Raw genomic sequence first — 13,846 nt, 5'->3', positions numbered from 1 at the left:
GGCTTTGGCACGTGGTAACAGCCGCCGTCATGGGCCCCTGGGGGAGAGTGCTATCAGCCAGGCCACTACAGCCCTGCCCGCTTCCAGCCGCCTGGCCTGGCCTTGCCTGGCCTCCCAGGCCGGGCCCCTGAACGTGGGGTCATCATGGAGTGCCCTCTCAGTCCTCAGAACCCTGAGCAGGGACCGCGCCCTGACCTGATGGGCAGCAGGCTCGGCTCCTAGGATCCTGTTCGCACTTGGCTCCAAGTCCAAGGGGTCTGCTTGCAGCCTGGGTCTGTCGGTCATGCTGGCTTCCTGGGGTGTCCTCCACTCGCCTCCTTTTGGGGATCTCTGCCCCGTGTCGACACGGAAGGGGACCCCACCCTTGGTGTGAGGGACGCTGCCTGGGCTCCAGCTGCCGCAGTGGGAGTAAAGGGCGCACACTGTGTCGCTTCTCAGCCTTCTGGCTAAGGTCAAGTGTAGGGCGCGCACCTGCCCTCCAGGTGAGGCGCAGGGCCGCCCCCCTGCACGGCTCCCAGCGCGAGTCAGTGTCACAGGCTATGTGCGGCTGTCCCAGGAGCTTGGGGCTGCTGAAGGGGAGCTGTTTCCTGTTTGTGTATTGAGCTGCTCAGCGGAGAGTGTTCAAGCACCTGTTGGGGGTTAGGTTCGTGTGCGGATTATCTTCCTAAGGCCATCGCAGTGAGCGCCTCCGACAACACACACTGGCTGGCTCCTGGTCCTGGAGGCCGAGGCCCGAGACCAGAGTGTGGGCCACGACTCCGTCCTGAGCTGCTCTCCCAGCTTCTGCTGGTTTCCTGCAATCCGTAGCATTCGTGGGCTTGTGGGAGCATCACGCTGATCTCACCTCGTCTGGGGTGTGTTCCCGAGTGTGTGCGTGTGTGGGAGTGTGTGCACATGTGTCTGTCTCTGTAGTTCTCTCTTAGGGAATCACGCTGTGTGCATTGTGTTAGCAGGGCCCAACCCCCTCCAGTGTGACTACATCCTAGCTAGTTACACCTGCAGGGACCCTGTCTCCTGGGAGCTAAGACTGCCACGGGTGAACTTGGGGAATATAATCCAGCCCCAAGCAGCACTGTAGTAGCTTTTGGGGAGACAGCAGTGACCAACACAGTAAACAAATCCGTACCCTAGAGGGTCTGAACCCGGAGGGGGAGGAGGACACCAAATGGACCCACAGGCTAAGGATGCTTTCATACACCATGGAGAGCCCCGAGGTGTGACGGAGTCACAGGGGCCTCCAGGGTGAGGCTGGCTCCAGAAAGGGCGGCAGCAGGGAGAAGGTGTGGGGAACAGTGTTCTGGACACATGGAACAGCCGGTGCCAAGCCCTCTGGACCAACACGAGCTTGGCTGCAGCAGCCGATGGAGGCTGTTGTGGCCGGACTGTGGCCAGCAGGGGCCGGGGGCAGGAGGTGGGGTCAGCGAGGTGACCGTCCTGCAGGGCCTTCCCAGTAGGGAGTTGCGATTTTGGCCTAAATGCAGTGGGGAGCCACTGAGTGTGAGAGAGAGGAAGCAGCTGGCCCGAGGACGCACAGTGGCCTCTTAAGTCTCCCGTCCTCTGCTCCTTTTGTGGTCGCTGGGTCTGCCCAGACGGGGTGCGTGTTCGCGGCTGAGCGGGCCCCCATCTGAGCCCTGTACCCAGCTGTCCGCAGTCTGCTCATGGCGTTGTGCAGCCGGCGCAGTCTTTCCGAGTTCATCTGCTTTTTCCTTCCTTTCCTCTTGTTGCTGAGTAGTACCCCCCTGTGTGGCCTCCCCTCCTTGTGTCTCCCCCTCTGTGTGGCTCCCCCTCTGTATGGCCCCCCCCGTGTGGCCCCCACTCCATGTGGCCTCCCCTCTGTGTGGCCCCCCCCCGTGTGGCTCCCCCCTCTGTGTGGCCCCCATCTGTGTGGACCCCCCTCTGTGTGGCCCCCATCTGTGTGGACCCCCTGTGTGGCCCCCTCTGTGTGGACCCCCTGTGTGGCTCTCCCTCTGTGTGGCCCCACATCCTTGTGGCCCCGCCTCCGTGTGGCTCCTCCTCCGTGTGGCCCTCCTCTGTGTGGCCCAACATCCGTGTGGCTCCCCCTCTGTGTGGCCCCCCCTCCGTGTGGCCTCCCCCTCCGTGTGGCCTCCGCTCTGGATCCCCCTCCGTGTGGCCCCCATTCCATGTGGCCTCCCCTCTGTGTGGCCCCCCCGTGTGGCTCCCCCCACCGTGTGACCCCCCCGTGTGGCCCCCCTCTGTGTGGCCCCCCCTGTGTGGCCTCCCCTCCTTGTATCTCCCCCTCTGTGTGGCCCCCCCGTGTGGCCCCCACTCCATGTGGCCTCCCCTCTGTGTGGCCCCCCCGTGTGGCTCCCCCCTCTGTGTGGCCCCCCCTGTGTGGCTCCCCCTCCGTGTGGCCCCTCCTCTGTGTGGCCCCCCCTCCGTGTGGCCCTCCCTCTTTGTGGCCCCTCCTCTGTGTGGCCCCCCCCCGTGTGGCCCCCCCCTCTGCTTTCCCTATGTATTCATCTCTGCACAGGTATTGGGCTTCTCTCCTTTCCAGGCCGTCGTGAATAATGCTGTTGTGCGGCCCTGCTGATTTTGGAAAACTGACGTATGTATGTGACGTGACGGAGATGGCCTTCATCTGCTGGTTCACTCTCCGCATGGCCACAACAGTCCGGGCTGGGCCAGGATAAGCCAGGGGCCAGGCGCTTCATCCGGGTCTCCTAAGTGGGTTGCAGGGGCCCAAGCACTTAAGCCATCTTCCACTGATTCCCAGGAGCACTGGCAGGAAGCTGGATGGAAGTGGAGCGGCTGGGACTCACACCAGTGCTACAACGTGGAGAGCCAGTATGGCAAGTGGCAGCTTAACCCACCGCTCCACAGCGCTGGCCCCCATAGTGGTTCTGAGAGAGGAACCATGGCCGGCGACGCGGCTCACTAGGCTAATCCTCCGCCTGTGGCGCCGGCACCCCGGGTTCTAGTCCCGGTCTGGGCGCCGGATTCTGTCCCGGTTGCCCCTCTTCCAGGCCAGCTCTCTGCTATGGCCCGGGAAGGCAGTGGAGGATGGCCCAAGTGCTTGGGCCCTGCACCCCATGGGAGACCAGGAGAAGCACCTGGCTCCTGGCTTTGGATCAGCATGGTACGCCGGCCGCAGTGGCCATTGGAGGGTGAACCAACGGCAAAGGAAGACCTTTCTCTCTGTCTCTCTCTCTCACTATCCACTCTGCCTGTCAAAAAAAAAAAAAGAGAGAAGCCATGTTTATGCATTTTTTTTTTTTTTGGCCAGGGTTTGATCTCTGCGTTCCCTTAAGCTTCTAGTCTGAGTGTGGTGAGTTACTGTGCGTTCACGCCCTGGGGGGTGGGAGTTCTCCCTCCAGTCTAGTCTGCTTCCTTCCTGCTGCGGCCACTTTCCTGCCTGCCCAGAGCCAAGTCCCGGCAGCTTCTGGCTCACCAGCCAGCGTTTCCCCGGCCGCCAGGCGTGGGCTGCTCTCAGAGGAGGATAACGCCCTGTGCTTTCAGAATCCAGGTGCCAGGGATCCACTGAAGCCCCTTTCCTGTCCAGTGCGCACAGAATGTCCTGGAGCCCTGCTGACCTCAGAGGCCCCCAGGCGCGTCTCCTCCAAGGCAGTTTACGCCAGGCGTGGCCAATTGCCACATAATTCTGTGTGTCGTTCAGCACTTCCCTAGGCAATGAAAATGACCCCCCCCCCCTCCACAGGAAGCCCCAGCCCGGTGGGTCTTAAACTTAGCAGGTGCACCCCACTCCCCCCTGGCTCTGGGGGAGTCTATTTGCATCTTGATGTCAGGGCCTGGTCTTGCTCAGCTGTCGCCAGTGCCAAGTGCCCATGACCTTGGATTTGTTGGAGCCCCATTTTTGGCTCCTCCTAAAGGGAAGCTGGATCCATCAGGCTTTTTATTTATTATTTTTTAAACCCACACTGAAGGAGAGGGGCTTCCTGGGACGGGGGGAGGGGTTTCATGCTCATGAGGAGGGGGCGATGCCATCCCCCCAGGAGGTACACTATTACATGCCCTAGTGATCTCCAGGAAATGTGTTTTTATTCCTAAATGTCTTGCCTGCCAAAATGCCTTACATACTGGTTCCTGAGCCTGCACGGTGTCAGGCAGAAAGCAGGTGGCGTCTTTCCCGAGGTCCCCAAAAGAAGGCAGCCATTTTTGCGGGGAGGGAGCAGTTCTGCCCGGGGAGGAGGGGTCTCTGGCGGGGTCGGGGGACACCTGTGCTTGCCACGGCTGCAGCCACTTTGCTGCTGGAGTCCAGCGGGCAGGGGCCCTCAGTGCCGCTGACCCTGCTGTGCCCAGGATGGCAGCGGGTGGGCCCTCCAGCCACGCCTCGGCTCGGGAACCGGGCCCGCACTCCAGCACCACGCCCAGTTTCCAAACCTCACGATGAGTCTTTTTCCCTCTTCAGTATCTACTTAGTTTCAAGCCCGGTCCGAGGCGGGCCGTGGACCTGGAGTGGCAGCAGTTAGGTTTCTCCTGCGTCCGGGCTCGGCGGCCCTGTCAGCAGGGGCCCGCACATGGCTGCCCACCCGGCTCCGCGCGAGGTCACGCTGCCAGCACGTGGCTGCCCATCGGGCTCCGCGCGAGGTCACGCTGCCGTAAACGCGCCTGCCCACCGGGCTACGCGCGAGGTCATGCTGCCGTAAACGCGCCTGCTTGATCACTGCGCTGTCGTAAACACCGTGCCGCTACGGAGTGCTCACCGCGCCCACGTGTGTTCCTGTGGGCTTCCCCCTGGCCCACGAATCTGGGGCTGGAGGCTGGGGGTGGCCACTGCCCCCGCCGAATCTGTTTCTGGTCCTAAGTGAGGCGTGGGGTGTGAAGCGGCACGTTGAAGTCTTCCCTCGAGGGAGGCCCGCCAGCTGGCGCTTGCCCGGGGAAAGTTCCAGAACCTGCGGGAGGGGCGCTGAGCCTTTGGCGGCCGGCTGAGGGGCCCGGCCGCGGGGCCGAGCCCAGGCTGCGCCGCTGCGGCTCCGGTACGGCCCGTGCCTGGCACCCACGGGAGGCCCAGGCGCTTTCCCTGCCCGCGCGTTGTGCCTGTTCGCTTTAAACCCAAAGGGGCGGTTCTTCTGTCGGGCGGGAGTGTGTGTGTGTGGAGAACAGGGCCCGGCGCCCAGTGGCTCCCGGGAAATGTGTCCGGTGATGGCTCAGGGTGCCCCGTGTGCAGGCGCGGCATGGGGGGCTTCTGACACCGACAGACGGGAGGAATATCCGGATCGGGTACGCGTGAGCGTGTGCCGCCCCTCCCACCCCCGCCCGTTTCCCCCAAGGCCGATTTAGAAACTCGCTTCGCAGGTAGGGTTGTAGGGTGGCCACCGAGGTGCCGCCTCCTGACACTGGAAGGTCAGCTCGGCTTGTTCCCTCCTCAGCCTGTCCGTCAAGTGAGTGCAGAGTGCCTGCCGTGTGCCACCAGGCCATCTGGTGCCAGGACCACCGTCTGGAGTCCCCCCGCCCCAAGCAAAGTCGCGCAGTGTGCATCCTGTGTAACTGCACATGGCGCATGGCGGGTGCTGTGAGTGGAGTGGGAGTACTGCCCCAGAGAACTCACAGTCTGATGGGAAGTCCCTGGGAGCTCAGAGTAGCAGAGAGCCCGTGGGAGCCCAGGGGAGGGGCCCCCATTCCAGCCTGGGAAGGTCCGGGGCAGAGTGAGCCGAGTCACTTTTCCTGGATGCCTGTGCCCTTGGCTCAGCCTGTGTTTCCATGGGCCCCAAGCCCCGTCATGAGCAATGCCCTTGAACTGGAACTGTGGACTGGGACGGAGCCGAGTCACACCTCTGTCGCCTCCCAGCGGAGCACCCGCCGCGCAGTAAACTGCTTCCTTCTGCAGCCACACCGACAGCCACAAAGGCGGAAGGCTGGCCTGTGTTACTTTTCCAGCTCTGTGTGTGTGTGTAAACCAGAGGTGTGGCTTATACAGGAAATCTGTTCACGCCCTCAGGGCGTTTAATGGGCACAGGGAGAGTTTCACCCTGGTTCTTATTAGCATTTTATTGGCTCTGGTGGGTCCCCAGGTGGCAGAGTGGCGGGTGAGGAGCGGTGTCAGGAGCTCCCGCCCGTGGCCACAGTTGGCTGTGCGTGCGTGGCCTAGAACTGGTGCTGCCGGCGGGGGGAGGGCCCCGAATGTCCGTGCGTTTACACCTCCGCCCGTTCTCCATTTGTTCACTCAGCCGACATTGGTTAAGCACCTACTGTGTGCCAGGCTTTGTGGTCGGTGCTGGGGGATTCGGGTCAAGCTCGCAGACCTGTGACTGCTCACCTGGTACCCTTGGCAAAGCCTTAGCGCCCCGTAGGTCACATCTCCATGTCCAGCATGCTTCCACAGTGTGCGTGGGAGTCCTGGCCCGCAGTAGGTGGACAGTAAACGCCAGCATTCCCGCTGCTTATACACCACCCGTGCGTCCCGGGACGTGGGCAGGTGTGGACGGTGCACTCTGACCGGCACCTGACTGGGGTGCAGGTGGGAGAGTCAGGGAGCAGGGTGGGAGCAGGTTCCCCACACTGGACCAGCCCCATCCCCCTCGCCTCCCACCAGCAGTGGGTGTCTGAGAGCCCACACCAAGGGCTCTGTGTACACAGTGCAAGCTCACTGCAGCCACCTGGGGAAAGGTGTGTTTGGGAAAGATGGGTGAGCGGGGAATCAGGAGAGCTGAACGGAGCACCCGGGGAATTAAGCCACTGAGGACAAAGCTACTCAAACTGCCTCTGAGCCCTTGGGGCCACTGGACATGGGTCAGAGACCCACGAGGGGGCCCTGGTGGGGTGACCTCGGTGGGGCCCCCTGGGCCGGGGTTTGAGGGAGTGCTCAGAGCAGGGATGCCCGTCCTGGTTGTGCCGGTCGTTTATGTGACGTGCGGGAGAAGCCCCGAGCGCAGACCGCTTGTGAGCGCAGTTTGGCCTCCCGCTCTGGAGGGGAGGGTTGGCTGATGTGCCCTTCGGGGCTCCGAGGGCTGGATTGCTGCCCCAGGGCACACAGCTAGAGGTGTAAGAGCCCTTCCCCCGCCCTCATGGCCCTTGGTGTCACACGGGACCCATCATTCATAGAGCCCACTCCAGCCACTCAGTCACAGCCCACTCTGAAGGTCCTTGCTGGGAGCGTCTCCCCGTCCCCTCTTGCAGTCCTGGCTGTAGTTCCCCAAGGCTGGTCTGAGGACCTGGGCTGCTCAGACTCCACTGGTGTCCCCTGGGGCGTCAGCATGCTCCGAGGCCACCCCTACCTGCCTGCCCGCTGCGCTCTGTCCCCTCGTTCCTGCTCCCTGGCAGCTCTCTCCTGACACCCAGGAGCAGGATGCCAGTGTCCCCGGGGGGAGATAGGGCCATGAAGATGAAAGGAGTGGGCACCCACTGTGTCAGCTCTGCGGTCCCTGCTGGGATGGTTGCCGTGGATGGTGGCTGGGCTGTGTAAGGTTGGGGCCGGTGTCTAGCTGGTGTGTCCCAGGGTAGCTTGATTGGTTGTTCAGGTATTAAAATGCTTTCTTGGGGCCAGTGCCACGGGCTAAGCCTCCGCCTGCAGTGCCGGCATCCCATATGGCTGCCGGTTTGTGTCCTGGCTGCTGTTCTTTTTCTTTTTTCTTTTCTTTTCTTTTTTTTTTTTGACAGGCAGAGTGGATAGTGAGAGAGTGAGAGAGAGAGAAAGGTCTTCCTTTTCACCGTTGGTTCACCCTCCAATGGCCGCCGTGGCCAGCTCATCATGCTGATCCGATGGCAGGAGCCAGGTGCTTCTCCTGGTCTCCCATGCGGGTGCAGGGCCCAAGGACTTGGGCCATCCTCCACTGCACTCCCGGGCCATAGCAGAGAGCTGGCCTGGAAGAGGGGCAACCGGGATAGAATCCGGCACCCCAGCCAGGACTAGAACCTGGTGTGCCGGCGCCGCAGGCGGGGGATTCGCCTGTTAAGCCACGGCGCCGGCCCTGGCTGCCGTTCTTTTGATGCAGCTCTCTGTTATGACCCGGGAAGGCAGTAGAACATGGCCCAAATGCTTGAGCTTCTACATCCCTGTGGGAGACCTGGAAGAAGCTCCAGGCTCCTGGCTTTGGATCAGCCCAGCTCCGGCCATTGCAGCCATTTGGGGAGTGAACCAGCAGATGGAAGACCTCTCTCTCTCTGTCTTTCCCTCTCTCTGACTGTAACTCTACTTCTCAAATTTTTTAAAAAATGCATCCTTATTGGGGCACAGCCACTGCACAAGGTACCCCCTTCCCTTACTACTTCCTTGTGATCTGGCAACTGAAGGGTTAACTCTCGGCACTGCAGGGGATCCTGTGGACCTCTGCCCCCCCCCCCCCCCCCCCCCCGCTGATGCCCTGGTCTAACCTGGTGATACTTGGGGACTAGAGGCCTCCGCCCTTTTCCCTGTGTGAGTCTCTGTGGCCAGGACTTGTGAGTAAAACCTGAAAGTGGTGAGCTGCTCTCACCTGAGCCTGGCCCGGGGTCCTCAGCGGGTGGGGTCTTCTAGGTGATGCCAAGCAGCGTCCTTGTTGACAGGGCCCTGGCTCTGGGCGGCACCTGCGCCCCAGCCACGGGACTTGTGTGGGACCTCAGCCGAGCAGGGCTGGTTGTCTTTCTCTCCTTCCTTCTTCCAGCCCTCCTTCTGTTTCCTGGCAGTGTGGGAGGGGAGACTCTCCACCTCCTTCTCCCTCCCTCTCCCTCCCCCTCCCCCTCTCCCTCTCCCTCCCCCCCTTCCCTCTCTCCCCCTCTCAGCAGAGATACAGGGGGAAAGAGAGATCTTCCATCCACTGGTTCTCCTCCGTATGACTGCAATGGCCAGAGCTGGGCCAGGCTGAACCTCAGAGCCTTGAATTCCATCCCAAGGACCTGGGCCATCCTTCGCTGCCTTCCCAGATGCATGAGCAGGGAGCTGGATTGGAAGCAGAGCAGCCAGGACTCGGACCGGCACTCATTTGGGATCCCAGTGTTGTAGATGGCAGCTTAACCCCCCGCACCACAACGGTGGCTCTCGGCACCCTGAGCTTCCTGGCGGCCAAGTTACTGCTCTTCTCCCCAGAAGGGTCTTGTTTCCTCTGTGGCTTCGTCGTCAGCTCTTAAAACCCCACTTGCTGCATTTTGTGTCTCCCTCTGCAGGGTTAACGGGCAGCAGCGGCCCTGGGAGGGAGACAAAGCAGATGGAGAACGGCATGCTGGTGACTGACGACGGGGGGAAGCAGCTGCAGAGGTGAGGGCGCTGGGGGCCTGACAGGGGCGGGCGGGGAGACCAGGCAGCAGGCACAGGCAGGCTTCCGGGGCCCTCTTCCCGAATCCCCCAGGGGCCTTGATTTCCAGAGCGCAGAGGCTGGGGGCGGGGAGGCTGACCCCATTCTGGTCAGGTGGCACGGCTCGCACAGGTGCCGGCATCTGGCTGTCGGCCCTGCTTGCTGTGGCTCTTCAGTCAGCTTGCTGGTGGGGGGCGGGGTGGGGGGCAGGAGTGTTCAGGCCGTGGGAACCTGCGCTTGGTCACGGGGAGTCATCAGGCAGGAGCGACTGCCTGGTTTGTGCTCCGCGAGGGGCTGCACAGCCGTTTCAGAGGGGAGCAGACAGAGCTGTGCGTGAGTCAGGCAGCTCGGGAGAGACTGGGCTGGGGTCTGCACCTCCGTCTGGTCTCTGAGCACGTGCGCCTACGGGCCAGTATTAGCGCTGCCTTAAGGGAGCTTTGCTTTCAGCAAGGTCCTTGGAGACCCAGTGGGCTTCGCTACCAGAATGCTTTGTGCCTCGGTCTTCTCCCTGTCAGATGGGGTTTATGGGGACACATTTATTTCACGGCGGGCTCTAAGCTGCCCGTGTCCCGTGCAGTGGGGTTGCAGAAGAGGCTGTGTTCCGGTGTGGAGCCTTCCTCAGACCCCTGTGGCCACATTGTGTGACCTAAAGGCCTCCTAAAGGTTGGTTGGTTTGAAAAGCAGAGCAGCAGAGAGAGAGCTTGCTTCCATCCACTGGTTCACACCCCGAGTGCCCATGACAGCCAGGGCCGGTCCAGGTGGAAGCTGGGAGCCAGGAACTCCATCTGGGCCTCCCACGAGGATGGCAGGCCTGCACATAAGATGTGAACTGAAAGGCTAGTTGATGGAGCCCTTGATGTGAAAATCAAGTATGTGTATCCTTAGGTACACACACTTTGGTAATGTGGTAGAAAAGATTGCATTGGGCCTGGTGTTGTGGTGCAGTGGGGTAGCGACACCAGCATCCCATATGAGCATCAATTCAAGTCCTGGCCGCTCCACTTCTGATCCAGCTCCCTGCTAATACCCCTGGGAAAGCAGTGGAAGATGGCCCAAGCACTTGGGCCTCTGTCCGCCAAGAAGGAGACCCAGGTGAAGTTTCTGGTTCCTGCCTCTCCTCCTCTTCCTGGACCTTTCAAATAAGTGAATCTCCAAAATAATGGGCGGGAAGGGAAGACAGCTTGAGAACTGTGATCACCTCTGTGGCATTAGTGCTTGGCTAACACACTGAATTTTAAACAGTTAAAGGAACTAGTACAGTGTGTTACCATCTGTTGATGTGTCATTGGCTGGTACATGATCTCTCAGCTATTTTGAGGTTCTTGTGGTTGATACATTTATCACGTCAGAAATGAAATGATTAAAGATTCTGAAAAGTGATACGTTTGTATACAGAATGATACATATATAATTATGGAGAGGGAGAAATGATAAAGTAAATGGGGCAAAATGTGAAGAATTGGTGAATCTGGCTGCAGGACATGTAGTCTTTTGTTCTATTGAACTTTTCTTTAAAATAGAAATTTTGATGCGGGTAAAGTTACCGAAAAACCTAGAAGCGACCTCCCTCTCCCACCAAAAAAGCCAAAGCAACAAAAAGATAAGTCCGTAGGGCTAGCCTTTTTTTTTTTTTTTTTTTGACAGATAGAGTTAGTGAGAGAGTGAGACAGAGAGAAAGGTCTTCCCTTTTTCCGTTGGTTCACCCCCCAAATGGCCACCATGGACGGAGCTATGCCGATCTGAAGCCAGGAGCCAGGTGCCTCTCCTGGTCTCCCATGCAGGTGCAGGGCCCAAGGACTTGGGCCATCCTCCACTGCACTCCTGGGCCACAGCAGAGAGCTGAACTGGAAGAGGAGCTACTGGTACTAGAACCTGGTGCCCATATGGGATGCTGGCGCCGCAGGTGGAGGATTAACCAAGTGAGTCTTGGCGCCGTCCCATAGGACTGGTCTTAAATCATCTTTCAAACAATAAAAAGAGCCAAAAAAATAAAATGAGAAAAAGCAAAATGGGGCAAAGTGCCACACTGGTTCTGTCATTTCATGTTACAGAGGTGGCCCCGAGAGGGTGCCCTGGGAGAACGGTGCTTGTGTGCTGGTGTCACTCAGCAAGCACCCTCCAGCCCACGGTGGTCATCAATTTTAAGCCGACCCGTCCCGGATGGCCACAGACCATGTTGCTCATCATTCTCATTCCTCATGGTTGGTGCTTGCAACCCTGGAGTGTGCGTCCCCTTTGTCACTGCAGCTGGACAGCTGGGACAAGCTCCTTAGGAGGTAAAGGTCATTTAGCTCACAGGTTGGAGACAGTCCAAAAGGCATGGCAAAGGTCCCATAGCAGGTGACAGGGGCCAGAGCACATGGAGGCAGGCACACGTGCTGAGCCAGGACGGAGAGAGAGACAGAGAGATTAGGGTCCCACAGTTCCCTTGGAAGGCTTGTCCCAGTGACTTAAGGACCTCACTAGACTCCACCTCTTTTTTTTTTTTTTTTAAGATTTATTTATTTATTTGAAAGAGTTACACAGAGAGAGGAGAGGCAGAGAGAGAGGAGTCTTCCATCCGATGGTTCACTCCCCAAATGGCCGCAACAGCACCGATCAGGAGCCAGGAGCTTTTTCTGGGTCTCCCATGTGGGTGCAGGGGTCCAAGGACTTGGGCCATCTTCCACTGCTTTCCCAGGCCATAGCAGAAAGCTGGATCGGAAGTGGAGCAGCTGGGTCTCGAACCAGCACCCACATGGGATGCCAGCACTTCAGGCCAGGGCGTTAACCCGCTGTGCCGCAGCGCCAGCCTAGACTCCACATCTTAAAGGTCCACAGCACCTCCCAGTACCCCCACTCTGGGGACCAAGCCTCACATAAGGAGCTTTGGGGTACTCTCAAGATCCAAACCTTACCGCCTGAAGGATGAAGGGTGTGTGTGTGGTGTTGTGTGTGCTTGATCCTGCACATGTGCGAGTATGTTGTCTTGCGGCCATAGCTCAGGCGCACACAAGCGGCCCAGCCCAGGGGCCACTGCCCCTTGCCCTGAGCTTCCGTTTGGGTGATGCTCTTGCACTTCGTTTTTCCAGACAGCTCAGCAGCGGCTCCTCCTACAGCGGGGACCTCAGCAGGCACCACAACAGCACCGCTGAGCTACAGAAGCCTGGGGCCAAGAAGGAGGAGACCTGGAAGCTGATGGAGGCAGACAAGGCCCAGACGGGGAAGGTAAGGCCCCTCCTCCTCAGCGGGAGCCGTGGCCAGTGTTCCTGAGCACCTGCTGTGTCTGGGTGCCGTGCAGAGTCCCGAGTTCATAGTCAGGCCTGCATCTCTCCAAGCCTGGAGAGGTGGGAAGCCAAGGCAAGAGAAGCTAACTGCTGTGCCTGCCCCAGGTTGCAGCTGCTGAGCCACGGAGCTGGGATTTGAACCCCGGCCATCAGACGGTCAGGGGGTGGCGCTTGCAGTCTCTGCTGCCCTGACCACCACCCACCTTGACCAGCTCGGGGCTCTCGGGAGCTCTGAGGGTGACCTCATGTGTTTACCCGGGGCTTCCCGTGGCTCAGGTGGGTTCAGGTTGCAAGCAGACCCAGTGCAGAAGAGCACCAGGTGACACAGTCAGAAAGACACTTGTTGTCCTTGGGTTCCTTTCTCTTTTAGTGCACGTGGCTGTATTTGTGAGAGTCTCGGCTGGGTGCTGGCCTCTCTAACAGGGAGAGCACCCAGGAGCTCTTGTTGTGTTACATTCTTTCAGAGATCATCTGTTTCCGGCAGAGGTCAATTTTCCATGGATGAGCATGATACAAAGTGTATTTTACCTTTTTGTTTTTTTTTAATGTTTCTTTTCATGAACTTGAAAGGCAGAGCAACAGAGAGAGACAGAGAGCCACCTTCCATCTACTGGTTTACTCCCCAAACACTTAAAACATTTAGGGATGGGTCAGGCCAAAGCCAGGAGCCTGGAGCTCTATCCAGTTCTCCCACATGCGTTACAGGGGCCCAAGCATTTGAACCAACACCTGCTGCCTCCCAGGATGCATTGTCAGGGAGCTGGATTGGTAGCAGAGTAGTTGGGACTTAAACCAGGCACTCTAATACGGGATGCAGGCATTCCAGTGGGGCTTAACCCACTGTGCTACAGTGCCCGCCTTGAGAATTTATTTTTATTTCTTATTTTTTTTTAAAGATTTATTTATTTATTTGAAAGTCAGAGTTACACGGAGAGAGAAGGAGAGGTGGAGAGAGAGAGAGAGAGGTCTTCCATCCACTGGTTCACTCCCCAAATGGCCACAATGGCCAAAGCTATGCCAGTCTGAAGCCAGGAGCTTCTTTCTGGTCTCCCATGCAGGGAGCCCAAGGACTTGGGCCATCTTCCACTGCTTTCCCAGGCCATAGCAGAGAGCTGGATTGGAAGTGGAGCAGCCGGGACTAGAACCAGCACCCATGTGGGATGCTGGCACTGCAGATGGTGGCTTTATCCACTGCGTCACAGTGCTGGCCCTGAGAATTTATTTTTAAAAACAAGTGCAGTTTGTGTGTGCGTGCTTATTTATACACTTTTATATATGGATGTAATGCAGTTTTTTTTCCTTAAGATTTATTTATCTATTTTGAAAGAGTTAGAGAAGGAGAGACAGAGATTTCTTTCATCTGATGATTTACTTCCCAGGGGCCCACAGTGGCCA

At 59.0% G+C, this 13,846-nt stretch overlaps 1 protein-coding gene across 1 annotated transcript in view; it reads left to right on the top strand.

The window, feature by feature from the left end:
• ABCC1 (ATP binding cassette subfamily C member 1 (ABCC1 blood group)) overlaps window positions 1-13,846 on the top strand; it is a 132,437-nt gene that overhangs the window by 102,203 nt on the left and 16,388 nt on the right. Inside the window, exons 20-21 of the mRNA XM_062179593.1 lie at window positions 9,058-9,148; window positions 12,257-12,392. Of these exons, the coding sequence (XP_062035577.1) occupies window positions 9,058-9,148; window positions 12,257-12,392 (227 nt within the window). The remainder of the gene's footprint in view (window positions 1-9,057; window positions 9,149-12,256; window positions 12,393-13,846) is intronic.

This window comes from Lepus europaeus, chromosome 21 (genome assembly GCF_033115175.1).
Source record: "Lepus europaeus isolate LE1 chromosome 21, mLepTim1.pri, whole genome shotgun sequence".
Lineage (NCBI taxonomy): Eukaryota > Metazoa > Chordata > Mammalia > Lagomorpha > Leporidae > Lepus > Lepus europaeus.
This window is presented reverse-complemented; position numbering and strand designations above follow the sequence as displayed.